The following is a 20581-nucleotide window of genomic DNA, read 5'->3' as shown; positions in this document are numbered from 1 at the left end:
AATCGTGAAGTTAGTAGTCAGTTAGTATTCACTTTATAAACTCTCTTTAAATTTATAATAAACTAATTATTTGACTTTGCAAGAATGACAGGTTTGTAATTGTATGTGCGGTCTGAATTTGGATGAAAATCTCTTACCAAATACCTAACTTGCATATTGTAACAAATATTATTGACTCTATGAAAAGTTGTATTTCAGCATTTTAGATATTCGGGTGGACTTACAGTGGCATCACTGGTTCCCGCATTGTGACTCCTTTATCAGCCTTGTCTTCATCGATCGCGTCGGATATTTTGTCTGTCCGATTGGGTCGGGGTTCCGTCGGTGGTGGACTCTGTTGTAGTGGACTCTTGTTCTGGGGCGTGTTCCCCTGGATCTGTGGATCTTTGGATCTGTGGATCTCCCTGTCTGTTCCCGTTGAGTCGTCGCTTTGTCTTGACTCCAGAGGAGGCGTGTTTGGTTGGGGGAATAAAAGCAGAATAATATAGAATGAAATATTTATCGCCATTAGAGCCTGATTAGCTGCGGGCGTGTCTGGTCATCGTTCTTTGGGCCACGTTCCGCGCTCTTGGCCGCCTTGGTGCTCTTGATGCTCTTGGTTGCGAAGCTGTTTTGGAGGCACTTAATAAGCTTTTCTGATGTGATTGTGATGGGAAATTGATATGTCCATTCAATTATGTGCTGGTCGTGTCAATAAACTGATTGCGATCGTGTCCAGCAACTTACTGACCAATTAGTTTCCCAATGAGACCTTTCCCTTCAATATGATTGATAAAAACGGCGGTTAAAGTGGAGTGTCTGGGATGAAATGAAATCTCGACGTGCTGACACCAAAAATGAGACGGATTTAAAAGCAAAACTTATTCCATGTGGTAAGTTTCATGGGGAGAATAGTTCTCAGAATGGTTGTGCAATAGAAAAATGGAAAGTTAATCCGGGTATTTCTTGGTAAAGATAATATCTTGTTGACATTACTTTTTTATTGGTTTGTCTTGGCAGAAGTTTCTATTTATATTCAGTTTAAGTTTTTTATAAAAGAAAAAGATAAAGATTATTCATAATACTTAATGTAAGCTGCTTCTTGGAAAGCCTATCTATCTATTTAATGTTCTTTCAAATACAATTTTGCTATCTAAAGCATTATTAATCTTATCTGACTTACTTTGTTGTAAAATAAAAAAAGCAATGGGTTACTGTATTCTTAAAACAAATTCGTTATTTATTAGATAAGTTAACAAAAACAAAAGATAAAATAAATAATATTTAAATATTAAACTGCTTTTTATAGCAAACACGTGATACTGCAATCTCATAAGTATTTCTTTATTTAGATACTTTCTAATACTTCGAAAATCATATCTTTTGATTGGCTGCTATCCAGGTTGTGAACGAGGAGACCTGGACATACACAGACGGGGAGTTGGGCTGACCACATGGAAGTTTTCCCCAGGACACGATGCCGATCAGGACATTTCCCTGGACCAGCGGACCACCGGAATCCGAGGTGCAGAAGCTGGTGCCGCCAGTGAGAGGACCTGTGCAAAGATTCGTGGTGTGCACATCCTGACCCTTGGTGCCTAGTGCCGCTGCGCAGGAGTCGAGGCTTATGATGGGTATGTTCTTGGCCTCCTGGAGGGTCGTCGGATAGGATGGGCTGTTCGTTTTGCTGATGCTGCCCCAGCCGAAGAGGTCAGCTTTTCCAGTTGGCCTCACTCCGGACGACGGCAGTTTCACAGGAGCCACGGCAGCGGTCCAAGTGAAGGCGGTGGGCGTGTAAATCAATCCGATGTCATAGGGCACAGTTCCTCCGGTGTACAGATCATTGACCACATAGTGGGTGATTTGCCTCTTCTGGGTGGTGCTCGCTGTTCCGGCCACCGCAATGCTTCCTGCCACCAAGGTGCTGCCAAGTACTTGGTTCCTGTTGGCCAGGCAGTGAGCAGCTGTTAACAACCAGTTGGAACTGATAATGTTAGCTGCGCAATAGTGGGTTCCTCCGTACTGCATGGACACTATGAACGGAGCACTATTGGCCGCCGCCGCTTTTCCTCCCACCACGCGTCCTTCGGGTTGGGCAACGGCTAGTCCAGATCCTTGGCAAAGGCACACCGCCAGCAGGAGGAATGTGGCCAGGGAGCGATGTCGCCACATGGTTAGTTGTCCATTCGCAATCATGGTTTCCGCAAAACTGTTTACATTGGCAGTATCGACGGCTTTTTAAATTATTTCGTGATACAGAAACGAATATGATAAGAACTTTCAATTAGAGCCCTTGTCTTTCAGATAAGAACCTAATATAATTTAAGATTATACGCTTTTTTATATACATATATTGTTCTCTTGCTGTGATAGACTCTGTCAACAAGGGGTTAGATGTAAATGGGTGAGAAGTGCAATATCTCATGACTGTCACTCCGCATTTCCGAGGGGTTCCCTGTCCATTGATTAGGAAAGCAATAGAACGTAATATATATATTATATATATAAAACCCTTGTTAAAGATTTCAGTACTGGTAAGAAATGTCAAGCCTGTTAAGAGCATGGGGCAAATATTTCACACACTACTCACATATTTAAAAATAATTCGACTGTTGTAGTTTTCGCGGCAAAGTAAGAAATTGTTTTGGCAGCCCGAAAATATGTGAAGTATACATATGTGCTAATTGATACCTTTGCTCGCTGTGTTCTCTCCCTACGAGATTAGATAAACTTTAAAAACAGCTTGTTGTTTGAAATAGTCGCTACAATGCAAAGGAAAGTCCCACACTTGAGTGACCAGCCACTAGGGGCACAACTTTGATTGCTTTTATTGAAAAAATAGTGGAAAACTCGCCTTTTCAGGGCGCCTGCTGGTTAGCCGATATCCAGGAAATAAACGACGAGACCTGCACGTAAACCGATGGTGAGTTGGCCTGGCCACAGGGTAACTTGCCCCAGGACACGATGCCGATGAGGACATTGCCCTGGACCAGTGGTCCTCCCGAATCCGAGGTGCAAATGCTAACGCCGCCGGTCAGTGGACCAGTGCACAGATTGGTCGAGTGGACATCGCTGCCCTTGGTGCCCAGGGCGCTCTCGCAGGAGCTCAGCGAGATGATGGGCACATTGGTCGCCACCTGTAGGGTGGATGGATAGGAGGCGGTATTCGTGGTGCTGGTGCTGCCCCATCCGTACAGATTGGCGGTGCCAGTGGGCACAACTCCCGAGGATGGAAGCGTTACTGGAGCCACGGCGGCGCTCCAAACGAAGGCGGTGGGCGTGTAGATCAATCCGATGTCGTAGGGAACGGTGCCACCGGTGTACAAGTCATTGATCACGAAATACGTGATGCTCCGCGTCTGCGTAGTGCTCGCAGTTCCGGCCACCTCGATGCTTCCGGCCACCAGTGTGCTGCCCAGCACCTGGTTACTGTTGGTCAGGCAGTGGGCGGCGGTGACCAGCCAGTTGACATTCAGGATGCTGGCCGCACAGTAGTGGGTGCCTCCGTACTGCATGGACACCGCATAGGGAGCACTGTTCACCGCCGCCGGACCTCCGCCCACCACTCGCCCCTCTGGTACGCCAATAGCCACTCCGGATATTTGGGCAATGCCCAGTACCAGGAGCAGCACACTGGCCAACGACTGTGTTTGCTGTCCGTTCGCTATCATAGTTTTCGCGGAACTGTTTACACCGACCTTTATCGCGGGCCGTTTAAATTAATTCGCCATTCAAAAATTTTTGCAGCGCCAGCAGATAAGACTTTCAATTAAGGACCGTGAGTTCTTCAGATAACCACTTATTATAATTTGAGATTAAACGACGCCCGAACAGTGACTCTTTGACAGAAGTACGTCAGGTTACAATAGCGATAGGATGGGAAAATAACTGCGTTGGTTTATCTCAAGAATAACAATTCACCGTAAGGAGCTTTCGATTTTGCACAGACAAATATTTATATTCGAAAATCACGTTTTCACTTTTTAGTATTTCATACTGTTGGTATTCACAGTTTGGTATTAAAACAAAATGTTAGTGAGTATCTGGTACTACATCGTGCTTAAACAATTTTTATAAGTAAATTTGAAGTTAAAATTGTTTTAAAAGGTTTCAGTAACGGTAACAATCGATATTTGCAAATAAAACATCGATTTCGCAAATGCGGACTTATCGATTGCATCGCGTAGAAATCGATTTTTGTGGCTACTCTGGTCACACAGCAACTGACTCAGAAGTTGAAGAAGAAGCAGAGACCGTAATTTTTCCACGACTCAACCTAGCGATTTACCCAGCCATTCGAACCGCAATCGGGCCTATAGCCAGCCGGAAGCATTTAGAGCGTGTTCAGCAGAGTGCGGCAACTTGGAAGCGGTGCATCCCGAGAAATCGCAGTGCGAAAGGGCTCCGAAAACCGCTGGCCCAGCCCCATTATAAACAGAGAGGAGGGGTGGAGAGTGGAGAGTGCGCAGCCGAGGAGTGTGGAGATTGGAGAGAGCGGAGCGAGAAGAGAGGTCAGCAAACCCGTAATTAAGAAAAAGTAGACACGTACGTTGTGGAAGATGTCATCCGGAGATTTTGGCAACCCGCTGCGGAAGTTCAAGCTCGTCTTCCTGGGCGAGCAGAGTGTGGGCAAGACCTCACTGATTACGCGCTTCATGTACGACAGCTTCGACAACACGTACCAGGCGACGATCGGAATTGATTTCCTATCGAAGACCATGTACCTGGAGGATCGGACCGTGCGCCTGCAGTTGTGGGATACCGCGGGACAGGAGCGATTCCGTTCGCTGATACCCTCGTACATTCGCGACTCCACAGTGGCCGTCGTCGTGTACGACATCACCAACACCAACTCGTTCCACCAGACCTCGAAGTGGATCGATGACGTGCGCACGGAGCGGGGCAGCGACGTCATCATTATGCTGGTGGGCAACAAGACGGATCTCTCCGACAAGCGTCAGGTTTCCACCGAGGAGGGGGAGCGCAAGGCGAAGGAGCTTAACGTGATGTTCATCGAGACAAGCGCCAAGGCCGGCTACAATGTGAAGCAGTTGTTCCGAAGGGTGGCCGCGGCACTGCCCGGCATGGATTCCACGGAGAACAAGCCCTCCGAGGACATGCAGGAGGTGGTGCTGAAGGACTCACCCAACGAGACAAAGGATCCCGAGGGCGGCTGCGCCTGCTAGAACCGGTTGAGCCGACGATCCAACTATCCTCTCCCCTTTCAACAGCAGGAGCAGATGCAGGAGATCGGCCAGCCGCACTGGTGTACACAGGTGTCAGGTGTATGTACTGGCCGGATCTGCGGCGAATTCCTCAACATCAATACACACATACACACTTTACGTTTAAGTTTATTTATAAAGTAACAAATGATAGCAAAGGCAAATAGACTAAACAACAATTAACGAAATCGGCTAACTAATTACTGTTAATTGAGCAGTTCAGACGAGCTAATCCCGAGCGTAGGCGAATGCTAACTTATTGACACGAGATCAGGGATCAAGATCAGAGTAATATTTGCGAGTTAGCTACCAGGCAAGAATATAGTGTTGTGCATTTCCGATACCCTTAAACCCTTAAACAAACCCAAAACCATGTACTTATGTCAGGCCAGGCGGTCCAGGATCCTTCGACATTCCAGCTCTCGTCATCTCCAACAGTCGTAGATACCACGCAGCCAGCCTGTGTTCAATGATTCCACCAGCCAGGCATTTTGTTTCCAATTTTAGCCCCCGCGTTCTGTTCTGTTTGCGGCTTTTGTTTCGCCAGTTTTGTCAGTTAGGTTTTCGGTTATAATTTTAGCACAGCGAACGCGACTGCAAACTGGAACTTTGGATGGCATAGGACTTGGCCACGTGCATCTTATGAATAAATATACACAAATATAAAATATGTATTTTTATGACTAAAAACTGAGACAGATAAGCAGCACGAGCAGAGCAAACACTTAACAATATTATTAACGATTTTTGCTTCGATTAGCGAGAGAACTTTGTGCATTTTTTACGCGAAAAGCAAAAGCTTACAAAATTGATAATTGAATAAAAACATAAACTATGGATGCAATTTTTAATAAATCAAATTATGAAAATGAAAAGTATACAAGATACTAGCAATAAATTAATACAAAAACCATTGAAAACATGACTCATACACTGTGGGTGCATACACACCTTCCCCAAAAGGGCTCCGAAATATGTGGGGCGTGCTATCTTATCATTTAAAATCGTTCCTGAATGGACTGCGCACCTGCGTCGGCATGACTGGCCCTAAATTGCTGAAAAATTTTACTGATTCGTCAAGAAACTAGAGTGTAATAGGCTTAATGTGGATCCAAAAGATATGATTGCTAATTGGGGATACCTAATAATCATACATTGAACTGAATTGTTCTTTTTTGCTTGCATACTGTCCCCTCCATACGCAGAATTAGTAATACATATTTAACAATCGGACATCTGATAAAATACTCATTTAATCAGTCAGGTGTCAGTAAGAAATCTTGATAAAATGTGTTTGGATTTGGTTTTTATTTGTGAATTCCGGTTTCGTAAGCGTAAATACATAGAAAGAACAAAAATGCGTACTTGCTTTGCTTTGCAAATGTTAAGTATACTTTTGATAAATAGTTCGAAATAGAGTCTTAGAAGCTGTCCTCGTTGGCGATGAATTCGTCGCGAATCTTTTGCAGCTTTGTGATAAGTTCCGCCACGGAGACCTCGCCGTGCACCTTGTTGTCCCGGGTGCGCACATTAACGGTGTTTGAGGAGCGCTCCTTGTCGCCCACCACCAGGATGAAGTTGAACTGAGCCAACTGAGCATTGCGTATCTTCTTGTTCATTGTGTCGCCGGCATCGCAATCCGCCTCGCTCATGAATCCAGCAGCATGTAGCTGGTCCCGCACGGACTGGGCGTACTGATCGTAGGCAGGACCCACTGGAACCACCATCACCTGGCGCGGTGACAGCCAGAAGGGCCACTTGCCAGCAAAGTTCTCCGTGAGAATGGCAATCATCCGCTCTACTGAGCCAAGAATAGCGCGATGGATGATCACCGGCCTCTTCTTCTCGCCATCATCGGCGATGTAGCTGAGATTAAAGCGAATAGGCAGCTGGAAGTCCAGCTGGATGGTGGCGCACTGATGGGCACGCTTCAGCGCATCCATAATTGTAATATCAATCTTGGGTCCGTAGAAGGCGCCATCGCCGGGGTTCTCCTTCCACGGCATTCCAAACTCGTTGAGCGATTCAGCTAGCGCCTTTTCCGCAGCGTTCCACTGTTCCAACTCGCCTAGATAATTATCGGGACGTGTGGACAAAACTAGCTGGAAGGAGAATCCGAAAATGGTATACACGTGGTGCAGGAACTCAAGGCAGCCCTTCATCTCGCTTTTAATCTGCTCGGGGGTACAGAAGATGTGCGCATCGTCCTGCTGGAAGCGACGAACACGAGTTAATCCAGTTAAAGCCCCGGAGAGTTCGTTGCGATGGAGCACACCGAAGTCGGCCATTCGCAGTGGCAGCTCTCGCCAGGATCGATTGCGGTTATCAAAGATGAGACAATGTCCTGGACAATTCATGGGCTTGAGGGCGAACGTCTCCTTCTCGGCTTCGAAGGAGAACATGTTCTCGGCATAATGCTGCCAGTGGCCGGAAGTCATCCACAACTTGGCGTTGTAGATGTTGGGCGAAATAACTTCTTGGAAACCACGCTTTCTATATTCCGCCTTCATGAAGCTCATTAGGGTGTTGTAGATGTGCGCTCCTCGCGGCTGGAAAAAGCATGAGCCAGGCGAAAGCTCATGGAAGAAGAACAGCTCCTGCTCGCGACCGATTTTGCGGTGATCCCGCTTAGCCGCCTCCTCCTGAAGTTTCTCCCACTCCTTCAGCTGCTTGGGATCGGGGAACGAGATGCCGTAGACGCGCTGCAGTGTCTCAGCGTCGGCCTTGCCCTCCCAGTAGGTAGAGGAGTTCTTGGTGATCTTCAGAGCCTTCACCTTGCCGGTGTGACGAACATGAGGTCCGCGGCAGAGATCGATCAAAGAACCGCACTTGTACACAGTGGTGCGATCGGTGGTCACCTTCTCGTTGAGAATGCGCACCTTGAACTCGTTGTACTTGAACATCTCCAGCAGGTCGGACTTCTTCATCTCCAGACGTTCAAAGTTTTGCTTCTCCTTGACAATTTGCTTAACCAGTCCCTCCATGGCGCCGTAGTCGTTGGTGGAGATCTATTTGGGCAATCCATTTAATTTAATTCCTACTGAAAATTACTAATTACTTACACCCTCGCCATCCAGATGCATGTCGTAGTAGAAGCCATTATCAATGGGCGGTCCGTAGCACAGGTGTCCACCATAGATGCGCTCCATGGCTTCACCCATGATATGAGCTGAGCTGTGCCAGAAAACGGCCTGCGCCTCCGGGTCGTCGAACTTGAGAAGCTGCAGTGTGCAGTTGCTTTCGAGCACGCGGTCCAAGTCCCACACCTCGCCGTTCACCTTGGAGATGACGGTGTTGTCGGCGAGTCCCTGACTAATGCCGCGGGCCACCTCGTACGGAGTGGTCTCCCAGGAGGTGGCGTCCACCTGCTTGCCATCGGGCAGGGTCACCTTGATGGCCTCACGCGGCTTGGCCGCCAGTTCGGCCTCGTACTCCGCTTTGCACTTCTCCCAGAAGACATTGCGCTCCTCGATGTACTTGGGCAAGGGGTTGAGTTCTGCAATCAATGGAAGGGATCAATGGAATATTAGAGACTTGTTCAATGTAAGAGTATTAAAGAGGTGGAATCTTTTTAAAGGAGTTTTTTTAGACAATACATTGGCAAATCCGCCGTATAACCTTTACATATATGTACAAAATTTAGCTCTTCTAAATTGTTTTTGAAATGGGAAAACTTGTAACAGGTTATCTTAAATAAATGCAACATATTTTTGAACAGTCGGGATGTGTAATGTGTTCTATTAATGTAATTAGTTAGAATTCCTTACCCTTGCGAGTATCCCCACCGCCGGATGGCTTTTCCTTTTTCCCCTTCTTCATCTTGGCAGCCTGCAAATCCATAGGAAATAGGTTAAAAATCAATAAAAACAACTAATACATTCAATTTGCCAAAATGTGCTACGTATGCAATTAGGCAAACGCTCTTGTTCGGTATCTACTTTCGACTGATGTTTTCTTATTGTTTAAACAATTGGGGACACGGCAATGGGAATAACAAGACGTTTTCGGCGCTTTTTTAACAGCACTCCTATCTGTGTTTTATCGAGCTGTTTTTGAGCGTATCTTCGTCAATTTATGGCTGATGCAATAGAGTAGCAAACAAGACACTTCACGAGTTGGTTGGTTGTTAGTGACGTCACAGCCGGCTGCACTGATTCATTGGAGAATCGCACACACTCACACAGACAAACTTTACATTACACGTGCCAGCAGAAAGAGGCGTTTAAATTGAAGTTTAGGTCAATTCTTTTTAGCTTAAAACACCAACCAAAGTTGCGTAGCTGTGTTGTTGTTGTTCTTTCAATAGTTGTTGCTGTTGTGGTTGTTGTTTTGGCGATTTCGACTGCGTCTGAACTTTCGGCAAAAACCGCTGGCAAATGCGGCTTATTTGGCTATAATACCTGCCGCCTTGCGGTGCCAACTTCAACATAATTCGGCTAACTAGCACTTCTCATACACTCGAATGCAGTACGAAAAGAGTTTAACATGCCTTTTGCTTGTTCAAATCCAAGTTATTTAGTTCCGTCACCACGTTGTCGCCCATTTTTACGAAACAAATTTATCAAAAAGGAGCGCAGTGTTACCAGGCGACAAAATAACAGTGACACGAAAAGCTAACACTAAGCTATACTTGTGTCTCTTTGAAATGCACCATTCTCATCGAGTTTAATAAAACTTTTTTTCATTTCAACTATTTCCAGTCGTAGCAAAAGTCAGGGTTTCCTTCAATAGATTTAACTATTCGTTAAAGATTTAGTTACAAGAGATTTTAAATATATTTTGATAAAAATTTCAACCCAAATTTCGTGAGCTTTCCCTACCCATATATAATAATCGATTTTTCCAACTTATTTAATAAAACGTATATTTCAGCAATATTAAGACTTCTTTCAGAATACTTAGACCACCTCTCGCTTGTACTTTTGATTTTCAGTGTGTATTGGCCACACTGCGCGCGTAACTGCGAAAATAACGGTCAGCTGTTGATTGTTTGGCGCCAAGTCGAGTTCGAAAGTGCCCCCAATTCGAGTCCTGCGATTCGGGCCAACTATTGATTTTCTCACAGTGCTGACATAATTTCATCGCCATCGAGTGCAGTCGTGTTTACCTAGCGTGCTACGCTTAAAATTGGCCAAACAGAGTACAAATTTCGGTCGAAGCGTAACGGAAAAAGGCGACAAGATTGCACATCTACTGGAAAACCCCCTGCATCAAGGCAACGGTGGAACGGCGGACCGTCTGGGCGTGGACTTCGAGTTCTACATGGCCTCGAAGGTGCATCCAAGTCCGGGGGCGGCGCGCAGTGTGTGGGCGTTGCCCCTAACCGCCTCCTCCTCCTGCAACATGGTCGTCGCGGAGGAGGATGGCCATGCCCACGCCGACGACATCCATTTGGATCACCGACCACATTCGCCACCATTGACGGGTCGTGGCACGGACGGTGGTCACGGCAGTGGAGGCGTCGAGGACCACGAAAATGTGCTCCTCTTTGAGGGTTTGGATGGAGCCACCACCGTGAGTCTGGATGACATTTTTGATATTATCAAGAACGGCGAGGTCAGCGAAGTGGAGAACCTCGTGGATAAGTTCGGCATGGAGTGTCTATCAGCCAGGGATCGTCATGGCTACACGCCAGCCCACTGGATAGCCCTTAACGGCAATGTCCAGCTGATGCGGTACCTCATCGAACGCACGGCTCCGATCGATCTGCCCTGTTTGGGTACGCAGGGTCCACGGCCCATTCACTGGGCGTGCAGGAAGGGCCATGCCTCCGTGGTGCAGGTCCTCCTCCAGGCGGGAGTTGCCGTCAATGCGGCGGACTTCAAGGGACTGACGCCGCTGCATCTGGCCTGCATGTACGGCCGTACTGCCACGGCGGCCTATCTTCTGGGAATGGGAGCGCTCAACAACCTAACTGACATAAACGGCGATACGGCCCTCCACTGGGCGGCCTACAAGGGGCATGCGGATCTTATGCGACTCCTCATGTACTCCGGCGTAGAGCTTCAAAAGACGGACAACTTTGGATCGACTCCGCTGCATCTGGCTTGTCTCTCTGGTAACATGACGTGCGTGCGCCTGCTGTGTGAGAAGTCCCAGCTGGATTTGGAGCCAAGGGACAAGAATGGAAAGACACCGATCATGTTGGCACAGGCTCATCAGCACCAGGATGTGGTGCGTCTGCTGTACGGCGAGGTGAAGAAGAAGTCACGTTGGATTCCCTCGGTCTCGGAAAGTTGGGGCTGGCTATTTGGCGGAGCTGGAGACTCCAAGGGACCCCTGTTTCTGTTTCTCTTCTCCGTGCTGCTTTGGGGCTATCCCATGTACATGATCCGTGCGATTCCCATCACGTGGAACATATTGAGGCGCTCGCACTATTGCTTCATTTATTGGAACGCCGTGATGTGGATCAGCTGGGCCATTGCCAATCGCCGGGATCCGGGGTACATACCACTCAGTTCGGATGCCTATTACCGGGCCATCAAGCAGATTCCGTACTTTGACAAGCTGAAGAAGCGGAATGTGATGCTAACCAGGCTGTGCCACAGCTGTAGATGCCTCCGTCCGCTGCGAGCTAAACACTGTCGCGTGTGCAACCGGTGTGTCTCGTACTTCGACCACCACTGTCCCTTCATCTACAACTGCGTGGGTCTGAGGAACCGGATGTGGTTCTTCCTATTCGTCCTCTCGGTGGCCGTCAACTGCTCCTTCACCATCTACTTTGCCTGCTACTGCGTGATGATCGAGGGCTTCACGATGCTCTACGTTCTGGGACTCATCGAGGCGGTTGTGTTCTGCGGCTTGGGTTGGATACTCACTTGTACTTCGGTATGTGCTTCTTTTCCAGAAAAATTATTTGTTGTGACACCATTTACACCGGCAGATCCTGCACGCCTGCATGAACCTCACCACAAACGAGATGTTCAACTACAAGCGATATCCTTACTTGCGGGACAAACGCGGACGCTACCAGAATCCCTTCTCGCGCGGTCCCATCCTGAATTTGCTCGAGTTCTTTGTCTGTCTGCCGGATCGGGGCGATGACAACGATCTGCTGCTGGAGGATAACATTTGATTAAGGATCTAGGATCGAGCCCCTGCTCGCCGGCGCAAGCTGCCCGTGCGTGGATAATGTTGCGAGGAGGCAGCCAAAGACCCACTCGGGTAGGCTGCCAGTTTGGTTTTGCTCCGCAGGCTTTCTGCTTACTCGAATGCTTTTAAGTTCGAACCAACAGTCACCAAGTGCGTGTTTTATCATTTACAATTGCAATCTACATAGCGTTGCGGAAGGACAAATCTGAAGACTTCAATGAGCCATTAAGAGCATTATAAAGATACATTGCTGAAATTCCAGGATGCCTCCGGGTGAATTCCTTCTGCAATGGTGTTCAAGCATCGGCCAGCCGTGCTTTTGCTTTTTTAACTAATTACCTTTTAGGCTTGGATAAGAATACGCTTCTCTCGTTAGTTTTTGTACAAAATTGTTATGTATTAAATGTGTTATTTAATGATCTCTATATATTATATACCTATTATAATCGTAAATGGTGTAAAGTTCACTAAATGGCTAGGCAGCGGTATGTCACTTGGAAGTGCCCGCACCAGTTTGTTCATTTTGTGTTTTGGGGAATTGCACAAGTAATACTAGTAGAAGATCAGATCGGAGAATACGATTATGTTGTGGGTACACTTTGGCATGTATCTTGGGTGATGGAAGTCTAGAATGAATCGATATTTCGTGAAGTATGTAAATGTGCGCGTAATGCTTAGCTCTCAAAGCAGAAGTCATAGTTCTCGGGATCCTCAGGTATTGGCGGTGGGTCCTTGCTGATGTCCACGCCTTCGGTGTCCAGCAGGCGCAATTTGATCTCCATGGACAGCAGAGTGTCGAAGTCCTCGTTCTTTTGCTTGCTGACCATCGGTTGGCCCAGAAGAGCGTTTATTCCATCCGTCCAGTAGTTGAATATACTTTCGTCGGGGGCCACAAAGTCCAACGTGGAGTGCTCCATGTTCTCGAAAGTTATGGAAAAGGCCAAGTTCACCGCGGATTTCCTAATGCGAGTTTCTTTCATATGCGGACATTCCTTGCCCTCTAGCAACTGCTTAATCTCACTGATGGGCAGTTTCTTGGGCAACTCCTCCATGGTGGGTATGGTCTTCTCATCGCAGTCACCGTAATGAATCACCTTGTGATTCGGCGAAAGGCGAGCGTACCAAAACTTGTCCTTAGTTCGAGTGCCTCGCAAGTATTTTGCAAAATGGGTACCTTTAATAACAAGATTTACCAATGTTGAGAGTGCCCAAAAGAGTTACTTATCAGTGGATATTTACCTTCCACCAGAAATGAGAGCCGCTGCTGCTTGATTAACTCAAGAATGTGCGGCGAAATCTTCTCTTTAAGCTTTACAATCGCCGAAGCTGTGGAGTCACACTCCTCCTTCGAAGTGCGCTCCTGCTGACGCAGTGTTGTGATCTGCTGATAGGTCAGCAAAGCGATCTTGTTTCGGAAATCCTCCAGGTTCTCGGGTCTGCACTTGAGAGTGCGTTGGATCTGCTCCCGCACCACGCTGAAGGTTGTGCTGAAGTCCTCGGCAGTAGCACGCATATCCTTCCATGTGCGATTCAGCGTAATGACGCAGATGCAAAAGAATTCCTCAAACGGCGAATCGTGGGTAAAGAACATGGGCTGAAATTCGCCGGATTGCTCGGCTGGCGGCTCGCCAATGCGCAGGATGTCGCATAGTACCTTTACCAGTTCGATGGAGGTGCGTCCAAAGGGACACTCGTGCTCATCCGCACGGCAGGAGTTCTCCCTGACAATCTTTGCATACTGTTGGGTGTAGTTGCGAGCAAAATACACCATACAATCCAATGCTAATATACCTGAGAGATAAGTTTTCGATTAGCATATACAAACACTTTAATATGTTAACAACTTCTTACCTGGCGGCGTCTCAATGAAATCCTGGGCAGGATTAATATCGCACTTAAAGCCCAGCTTTTTGTAGTACTGCGAGAAGTTAACATTGCCAGCCCCGGAACCACCGCCACGTCGAATGTGATCGTCGTTTTGATTCAAAGCGTTGGTATGATCGTCGAAGGCTATGCGCCGCAGCTCCTTGATTTTCTCGTGCGCATCCTGGTCCTGTGCATTCATCTTCATTCGCATGCGCTTCTCCAGCAGGCCGAGAGTCAACGTTTGCAGCACGTACAGCTGGTGGGTCATCTCCGTGCCCAGTCCGTTGCCGATAAGGGCCAGGCGGAACTGCTTGGCACTGATAGTTTGTGCGATGGTCCTACGTCGGCCCTCGTCTGCTTTGACGAACAAAGCGTTAAGCAGGGCTATGGCATTCTGTCGCATCACCGGCGAACTGACGTCCTGAAGCAATCGGAGAATATCCTGCAGTTTGATGTCCTCGGCAACCAGGAAATGTTTATTGCTGCACATAACAATGTTCTCCAAATTGGAAAGGGCGCTCTCCCCACAATTCGTGGGATATTTATGGAAGTTTCGCACGATCTCAATGTTGCGTGCCACGAAGGAGTTCTCCGGCACTTCCCAGGACACCGTACCGTGCTCCATCAGCTCCACAAAGCTGGCCAGGCTGTATTTGAGAATGTCTTCGTTGGTCTGGCCGCCATCCTCGATCATTTTAATGAGTGTGTCGAGGCCCTTTTCCTTGATGAACTCCAGGGCAAAGGTGTGATCGGTGCTTAGGGAACTGAGCTCCTTCAGACGCAGCGCCTTCTCCTGGGGACTCCCATTGAGCAGGACCTCCATGGCATCGCAGGCCGTCTTTGAGGGCGAGTACTGCAGCCGCAGTACGGAGCCATTCTTGATCTCATTGCGATTCTTTTCGGTAACGTACTTCTGGTTATTCGACTCGCAGAACTGGAGGGCGTAGTTCTGGTGATCGCTGATGGACCAACCATTGCAAATGTCCTGGATTTTACCTGAAAGCGGAGACGAGATTAATACGCTATAAAACCAACTTCCTGACTAATTGTATGATTTGCATACAAATGAGGAAGGGGAAATGAGTGCGCTGACATCACAATAACACTAAAACATACAGCGAAGGGCGTTGGTTGGAAATTCCCGTTTATGATGCGTTCCTTTGCCAGTTTCAACATAATTCATGTGTAAAAACTTTTAGGAACTTTCTTGTACACAATTTAAGCAGATTTTCTTTAAAATTGCTGGGCAGTCATGGGCAATCATCAAATCTTTGTTTTTATCCGCTATTTACTCACTTGCCAGCGGATGCCTCTGATCCAGATTTATCAGCTGCGCCATATGGTTCTCCCGCTCCACGGCTATCTTCACAATGTGTGAATCCTTAACCGTCGTCTTTTTTGGTATCATTTTGGCCCTTCTTCAATTAGCGTTAATTGCAACTATTATTGTTTTTCAGCGTAAACTTATCTTCTCTTCCTAATTCAATGCAGTGTGACCAGTTGCCAAGTACACTGAAATGTCTAGAAAAAACTTACGCACACTACCGTTCCGTTTAGCATAGGCAACACTGGGCGGGAAAATCATTTGATTTTTAAATAAATACTTTTGTGATAACAACGTTGAGTCATTTTTAGCTATAATATAAAAACGAAAATATGAAACTTAAACTTTGTTCATTGTTTTATTTTATCGTCAACAATTTAATAAGCTCGCCAACTACCTTAACATTAATACTATTGCCCAGCAGACGATACTTTTGTCGATTCGTTGTTTCTGGGGGAAATTCAAAATCCTCCGGAAAACTCATTAGACGAGCAACTTCCCGGGGCGTAAAATAGCGCAGTTTCACCTGGTGCAGCAGGTCTAAGCGTTGCTCCAATATCTTCTCCGACTTCACGTCATCGTGATTATTTGTGTCTATTTCCTTCACCAACTCGAAGATCCGATGGGATTCCTCCTCCGAAAGCGGTGTGTATGCAGAGCCCGTTCCCTCGGTGTAATGGGTGTAGCCCTTTGTGAAGCACATGGATCTACTTTGGGCAGGATGGATTATGTCCATAACCAGCACTCTTTTGGTTAAGACATCGTCGGGCACCAGGAAATCGGAAGATACATTTTCCTCCACAATCTCGGAGATTTGAGAAAGATTCTGGTTCTGGGCTATACCTCCCGGCATTGCTTCCCAGATCTTGCTCCCAGCGAATGGAAAGTCTGCACCCTTGCGGGCAATACAATAGTAGCGATATCGAGTGTTTGGCACATTGAACTGCGTTGGAGTCAGTATAAACTCACGCCAATGGAATTCCGAACGCTCCAGGGCCTCAATGAACTGATTTCGCGCTTGTGAGATCTCGAATCCCTTGACGTTCTCCATGAGAATATACTGCAGGTTCTGGCACTCTGGGATCAGACCACAAATATGAGTAAGTGCGTCCGATCGCTTGTCCTCCGTGTCCTTTTGCAATCCTTGGCGAGTGTGGGGCTGACATGGTGGGGACATCAGCAGCATGTTGGCCTGCAGCTTTCCGACCTCCTTTACACTCAGGCTTTGAATATTCCTCGTTTTCACAAAGTTATGGCCGTAATTGTGCGCATAAACCGCATTAGCCACGGTGTTGATATCCATGGCGGCCACTATTTCTCCTTCTAATTGGGCATCTTCAAACATAATTGTTAGTTCTGCATTTATCGTGATCGACGAACTCACATTTAAAGGCATAATGCATGCCGCCAATGCCGCTGAATAGTTCTAACACACGAAATCCCATTTTGATTAAATATTTTGTTTACAAGCTACACGTTGTGAGGGGCACGTTTACCAGCACTACCCCAAAACAGCAGGTTGTCTGCGCTTCCTTGTGAATGGCATCGCACGACAGAAGAAGAAGAATATCAACACGTGCCGCTTGCATTTTTGTGAACTCTTTATTCTCCCGGAAAAATGATAAAAATAAAGCGAAAAACAGCACCACCGCCCGTGGAACAAGACTCGGACAGCGACTCTAGCTTTGACGAAGAGGAGCCACAGGATTTGGACATCCAGGAGGGGCCAGTCACTGATAGCAGCGATGAAGAAGCCGCCTCCAGCAGCAAAAAACAGCTTAAAAAAGGGGAAGCTGGTGAGGATTTCAAGGGCGAGGACGAGGAAGATGACGACGATGAGGAGGATGACGACGACGAGGAGGAGGATGATGATGACGACGACAAGAAGACACGCATTCCTGTCCTGAATCCCCTTAGCTTGATGCGCAACAAGGAGCAGCGTTTGGCGTTGTACAAAAAGATGAAGAAGGAGAAGCACAAGAAAAAGATGCAGGAGCGCCGTGCCCGACGCAAGGCTGGTGTACCCGCTAATCCTGGTCACACCATCGAGAGTCTGCGAGAGAAGGACCAGACAGAAGTGGCCAATCTGAATGATTCCGATAACGAGGAGTTGCAAAAGGAACTGGAGATGGACGATTTCAGCTCGTACTTCGAACGTTCCTACGAGCCCAAGGTGCTGATCACCTTTGCCGACAATCCGGTGACCAAGACTCGTAAGTTTGGACTGGAACTTTCCCGTATATTCCCCAACGCCTTGGTTAAGATCCGCAACAAGTCGTCGGTGAAGAAGATCTGCAAAAGTGCCGAGCGTGAAGAGTTTACAGACGTGGTGATCGTTAACGAAGATCGCAGAAAACCCAATGGGCTGCTGGTCATTCATCTGCCCAATGGTCCCACCGCCCACTTCAAGCTATCCAACGTGAAGCTCACCTCAGACATAAAGCGCGATCACAAGGAGATAACCAAGCACAGGCCGGAGGTGATCCTAACCAATTTTACCACCCGCTTGGGTCTGACCGTGGGCCGCATGCTTGGTGCCCTCTTCCACCATGATCCCGAGTTCCGCGGCCGCAGGGCAGTGACGTTCCACAACCAGCGAGATTACATCTTCTTCCGCCATCATCGCTACGAGTTTACCAAAGAGGGAAAACGCGTGAAGCTGCGCGAACTGGGACCGCGGTTCACCCTGAAGCTACGATCCCTGCAGGAGGGAACATTCGACAGCAAGACCGGCGACTACGCCTGGATTATCAGCAACAAACGGCACGCCATGGAGTCCCGACGTCGCTTCTTCCTCTAGGTGTATTTCGAGGCATTGTATTTAGGTATAGACAACTTAATAAACCAACAGTTAATACGAAAACAATAGTTCGATTGAAGAGAGGTGATAACCATTAGCGACCGCCGTATTGTTTTGTCGGGGATAAAATAAAATACAAATTTGCCTTAGCCTAAAAAATGTGCAACACTCAACAGTTAACCAATTGGCACACCACGAGACAACCGTGCTCCGTCACCCTTCACATGGTGGGGCACTGGGGACCGGGTCCGCCGGCAGCTACGCCGGCCACGGGATCGCCGAAGGGCAGGTCACCGCCCGTCTCGGCCAGAATCTCTGGTGGCGGCTGGCCGTAGTCTTGCAGTTTGCGCATGTCGTCCAGGACGACGCGAAACTTCTCTCGCTTCACGGCGGCCGAATCTTCAGCCTTCTCGCTTTGTAAATGCGCTTCAATCACCTTATACAGCTCCATTTGCTTCTGGTACCTGGAAGCATGGGGCTTTCAGAAAATGTATTTCATTAAGTGTTGTTTTGGAGCATACCTTTCCTTGTCCTCAGCGGAGAGATTGGCGTCATTCTCCTCGAGGTACTTGGGGTACTTCTCTAGCAGCTCCCGGATGCTGGGCAGCAGAATCTCCGCCGAAAGCAAACTCTGCATCATGCCTTCCATGAAGGGTAGGAACATGTTTCCATCGCCCTCGCCAGCCTATCAAACGAAAATTGCATTAATTGCATTGCAAGGAGGAATATTTCATAGGTAACATACCCCATCAAGGTTCAGTGAGCCAAACATGCTGGCTATGTCGTTCTCCGAGGCGGGAGCAGCCAGGTTCTCGGAGCCCTCTTGCAGACCCTTGAGAGCCTGTGAAATGCTGTCAGAATACTTGGAGACATCCTCGTCGGTGGCCGAATTCTCGCCGCTCAATGTGAGAGCGGCTGCCTCGGCCATTTTCTTGAACCCGGCCATGATCTGGTCGGGATCCTGGGGCAGTGGCGGGATATCGCCGCTGGGCGTGTTCGGACCTCCGAAGAGCGTGTTCATGCGATCGGCCAGCACCTTGGCCTGCTCACTGAAAGCGCATTACAGGTCAGAATACAAAGTTCAAGTGCCGCGTTGCAATGGCGCAGTAACTCACATGAAAAACGCATCTGGATCCTCGGAGCCCGCAGCTCCCTCGGTGGTCGCCACATCCGCAGACGACGGTTCCTTTTGGTCTCCTGCACCACTTTTATCGAAATCCTGGAGAGCACCTGTGCGGAAATTGGAGGACGCAGTGCGCGTTATGTAAGGTGTAGCGAACGGATAGCCAAACGCATTTCCGGGTTGTACTCACTGTCCAGCAGGTCGTTTAATTCATCGCCATTCTTCTTTTCTTCGGACATTGTGCAATTACGGGCTGCTTTTCCTTGATTTCGAGGTGGGTGGGAAATGGTAGAAAATAAAGACCGACTAATCAATCAGTGGGACCGTTCATCTGCTGCTGGTGAATCCCGAAGTCAGCTGGACAGGTGTGGCTACACTGACTCGCACCTTAGTGCGACCGTATTCGTAACGGCAACAATAAGATTTAAAAATTAACTTTTGAAATAAAAAAATTTTAGTTGGATACTTGCGTAGGTTTAATTTATAGATTTTCGTTGACCTCAAACTCAAATATCATTTTAACAACATTAAAAAAGCATTTAATTTCTTTTTTTTGAGTAAAATAGTACACTTGTATGGAGGTTTATTTTATAGACTTTAAACTAAAAAATTCGTTTTGTGCATGGTTAAAATTTTGCATATATATTTCGAAAAAACCTGGAATGCATTATAATTGTGGGCAACACATAAGTATGAATACATCAAGTTATTTAATATATATATATGTATATGTTAATATAATAATTTATATATAGAAAATATTAGCTGTAAATGAAAATGTTACATTTTAATTTGGAAAAATATATGTTTTTACAAACACAGATAGTCTAAACGCCAATCTATAATAGTATACCCAAATTCTGGCTGAAATTCAACAAATAAACTGCCATTCGAAGCATTTAAATATCCCTCCTGTCTCGCAAATTGAGACAAACCAAGGACATTAGGCGAAGATTATCTAAAATAATCACCCAAAATATTTACGCATCTTCTGCGAAACTCTCAGCCGATCTCCCCGGGAATCGCACCTCGCTGTGCGCGGACGGAGATCGGCGACCAAACTGCGACCAAACTGCGACCAGAGCCCAAACCGCACATACTGAGTGGTGGGTGAGGAGTCGCAAATCCCTCAAGGTCACGGCGCGACGCTGATGCGCGACCAATTCCGAAAC

General features: G+C 47.3%; 9 protein-coding genes across 12 annotated transcripts; 3 read left to right on the top strand and 6 right to left on the bottom strand.

Moving 5' to 3' along the window:
* Positions 1-1302: 1302 nt before the first annotated feature.
* On the bottom strand, positions 1303-2210 carry LOC6527359 (lectizyme). Its single transcript, XM_002088415.3, has one exon. It carries the CDS (start codon positions 2173-2175, stop codon positions 1354-1356), a length of 822 nt encoding a protein of 273 aa, XP_002088451.1. The 5' UTR covers positions 2176-2210; the 3' UTR covers positions 1303-1353.
* A 557-nt stretch (positions 2211-2767) lies between these two features.
* LOC6527358 (trypsin delta) lies at positions 2768-3848 on the bottom strand. Its single transcript, XM_002088414.4, has one exon. The coding sequence runs from the start codon at positions 3648-3650 to the stop codon at positions 2838-2840; it is 813 nt and encodes a 270-aa protein (XP_002088450.1). The 5' UTR covers positions 3651-3848; the 3' UTR covers positions 2768-2837.
* A 350-nt stretch (positions 3849-4198) lies between these two features.
* On the top strand, positions 4199-5392 carry LOC6527357 (ras-related protein Rab6). The gene has a single exon (XM_002088413.4). The coding sequence runs from the start codon at positions 4539-4541 to the stop codon at positions 5163-5165; it is 627 nt and encodes a 208-aa protein (XP_002088449.1). The 5' UTR covers positions 4199-4538; the 3' UTR covers positions 5166-5392.
* Positions 5393-6493: 1101 nt separating this feature from the next.
* On the bottom strand, positions 6494-9806 carry LOC6527356 (threonine--tRNA ligase 1, cytoplasmic). 3 transcript variants are annotated; one of them, XM_015198173.2, is made up of 4 exons: positions 9694-9806; positions 8972-9032; positions 8267-8700; positions 6494-8212 (listed from the first exon to the last, which is right to left on the bottom strand). In XM_015198173.2, exons 1-4 carry the CDS (start codon positions 9745-9747, stop codon positions 6626-6628), a joined length of 2136 nt encoding a protein of 711 aa, XP_015053659.1. In that variant the 5' UTR covers positions 9748-9806; the 3' UTR covers positions 6494-6625. The 3 variants fall into 3 exon arrangements, with proteins under 3 accessions (XP_015053659.1, XP_002088448.1, XP_039227604.1); XM_002088412.3 differs by lacking the exon at positions 9694-9806 and adding an exon at positions 9472-9667; XM_039371670.2 differs by lacking the exon at positions 9694-9806 and adding an exon at positions 9143-9273.
* Positions 9807-10251: 445 nt separating this feature from the next.
* LOC6527355 (probable protein S-acyltransferase 23) lies at positions 10252-12721 on the top strand. Its single transcript, XM_002088411.3, has 2 exons — positions 10252-12032; positions 12088-12721. Exons 1-2 carry the CDS (start codon positions 10467-10469, stop codon positions 12277-12279), a joined length of 1758 nt encoding a protein of 585 aa, XP_002088447.1. The 5' UTR covers positions 10252-10466; the 3' UTR covers positions 12280-12721.
* On the bottom strand, positions 12669-15667 carry LOC6527354 (engulfment and cell motility protein 1). The gene is made up of 4 exons (XM_002088410.4): positions 15459-15667; positions 14148-15158; positions 13536-14087; positions 12669-13470 (listed from the first exon to the last, which is right to left on the bottom strand). Exons 1-4 carry the CDS (start codon positions 15568-15570, stop codon positions 12971-12973), a joined length of 2175 nt encoding a protein of 724 aa, XP_002088446.1. The 5' UTR covers positions 15571-15667; the 3' UTR covers positions 12669-12970.
* A 158-nt stretch (positions 15668-15825) lies between these two features.
* On the bottom strand, positions 15826-16998 carry LOC6527353 (tRNA (cytosine(38)-C(5))-methyltransferase). 2 transcript variants are annotated; one of them, XM_002088409.4, is made up of 2 exons: positions 16871-16998; positions 15826-16821 (listed from the first exon to the last, which is right to left on the bottom strand). In XM_002088409.4, the coding sequence occupies exons 1-2, from the start codon at positions 16929-16931 to the stop codon at positions 15845-15847; spliced, it is 1038 nt and encodes a 345-aa protein (XP_002088445.2). In that variant the 5' UTR covers positions 16932-16998; the 3' UTR covers positions 15826-15844. The 2 variants fall into 2 exon arrangements, with proteins under 2 accessions (XP_002088445.2, XP_015053658.1); XM_015198172.2 differs by having other exon boundaries at positions 15826-16809; positions 16871-16984.
* A 38-nt stretch (positions 16999-17036) lies between these two features.
* On the top strand, positions 17037-18349 carry LOC6527352 (probable ribosome production factor 1). Its single transcript, XM_002088408.3, has one exon. It carries the CDS (start codon positions 17105-17107, stop codon positions 18284-18286), a length of 1182 nt encoding a protein of 393 aa, XP_002088444.1. The 5' UTR covers positions 17037-17104; the 3' UTR covers positions 18287-18349.
* A 6-nt stretch (positions 18350-18355) lies between these two features.
* Positions 18356-19759, bottom strand: LOC6527351 (peroxisomal biogenesis factor 19). The gene is made up of 5 exons (XM_002088407.4): positions 19600-19759; positions 19402-19516; positions 19032-19335; positions 18808-18971; positions 18356-18750 (listed from the first exon to the last, which is right to left on the bottom strand). Exons 1-5 carry the CDS (start codon positions 19646-19648, stop codon positions 18507-18509), a joined length of 876 nt encoding a protein of 291 aa, XP_002088443.1. The 5' UTR covers positions 19649-19759; the 3' UTR covers positions 18356-18506.
* Between the last annotated feature and the right edge of the window lie 822 nt (positions 19760-20581).

The sequence above is a fragment of the Drosophila yakuba genome, chromosome 2L, assembly GCF_016746365.2.
Source record: "Drosophila yakuba strain Tai18E2 chromosome 2L, Prin_Dyak_Tai18E2_2.1, whole genome shotgun sequence".
NCBI classification, from domain to species: domain Eukaryota; kingdom Metazoa; phylum Arthropoda; class Insecta; order Diptera; family Drosophilidae; genus Drosophila; species Drosophila yakuba.
The sequence above is the reverse complement of the archived record's forward strand: the minus strand, read 5'-3'. Positions and strand labels throughout refer to the sequence as shown.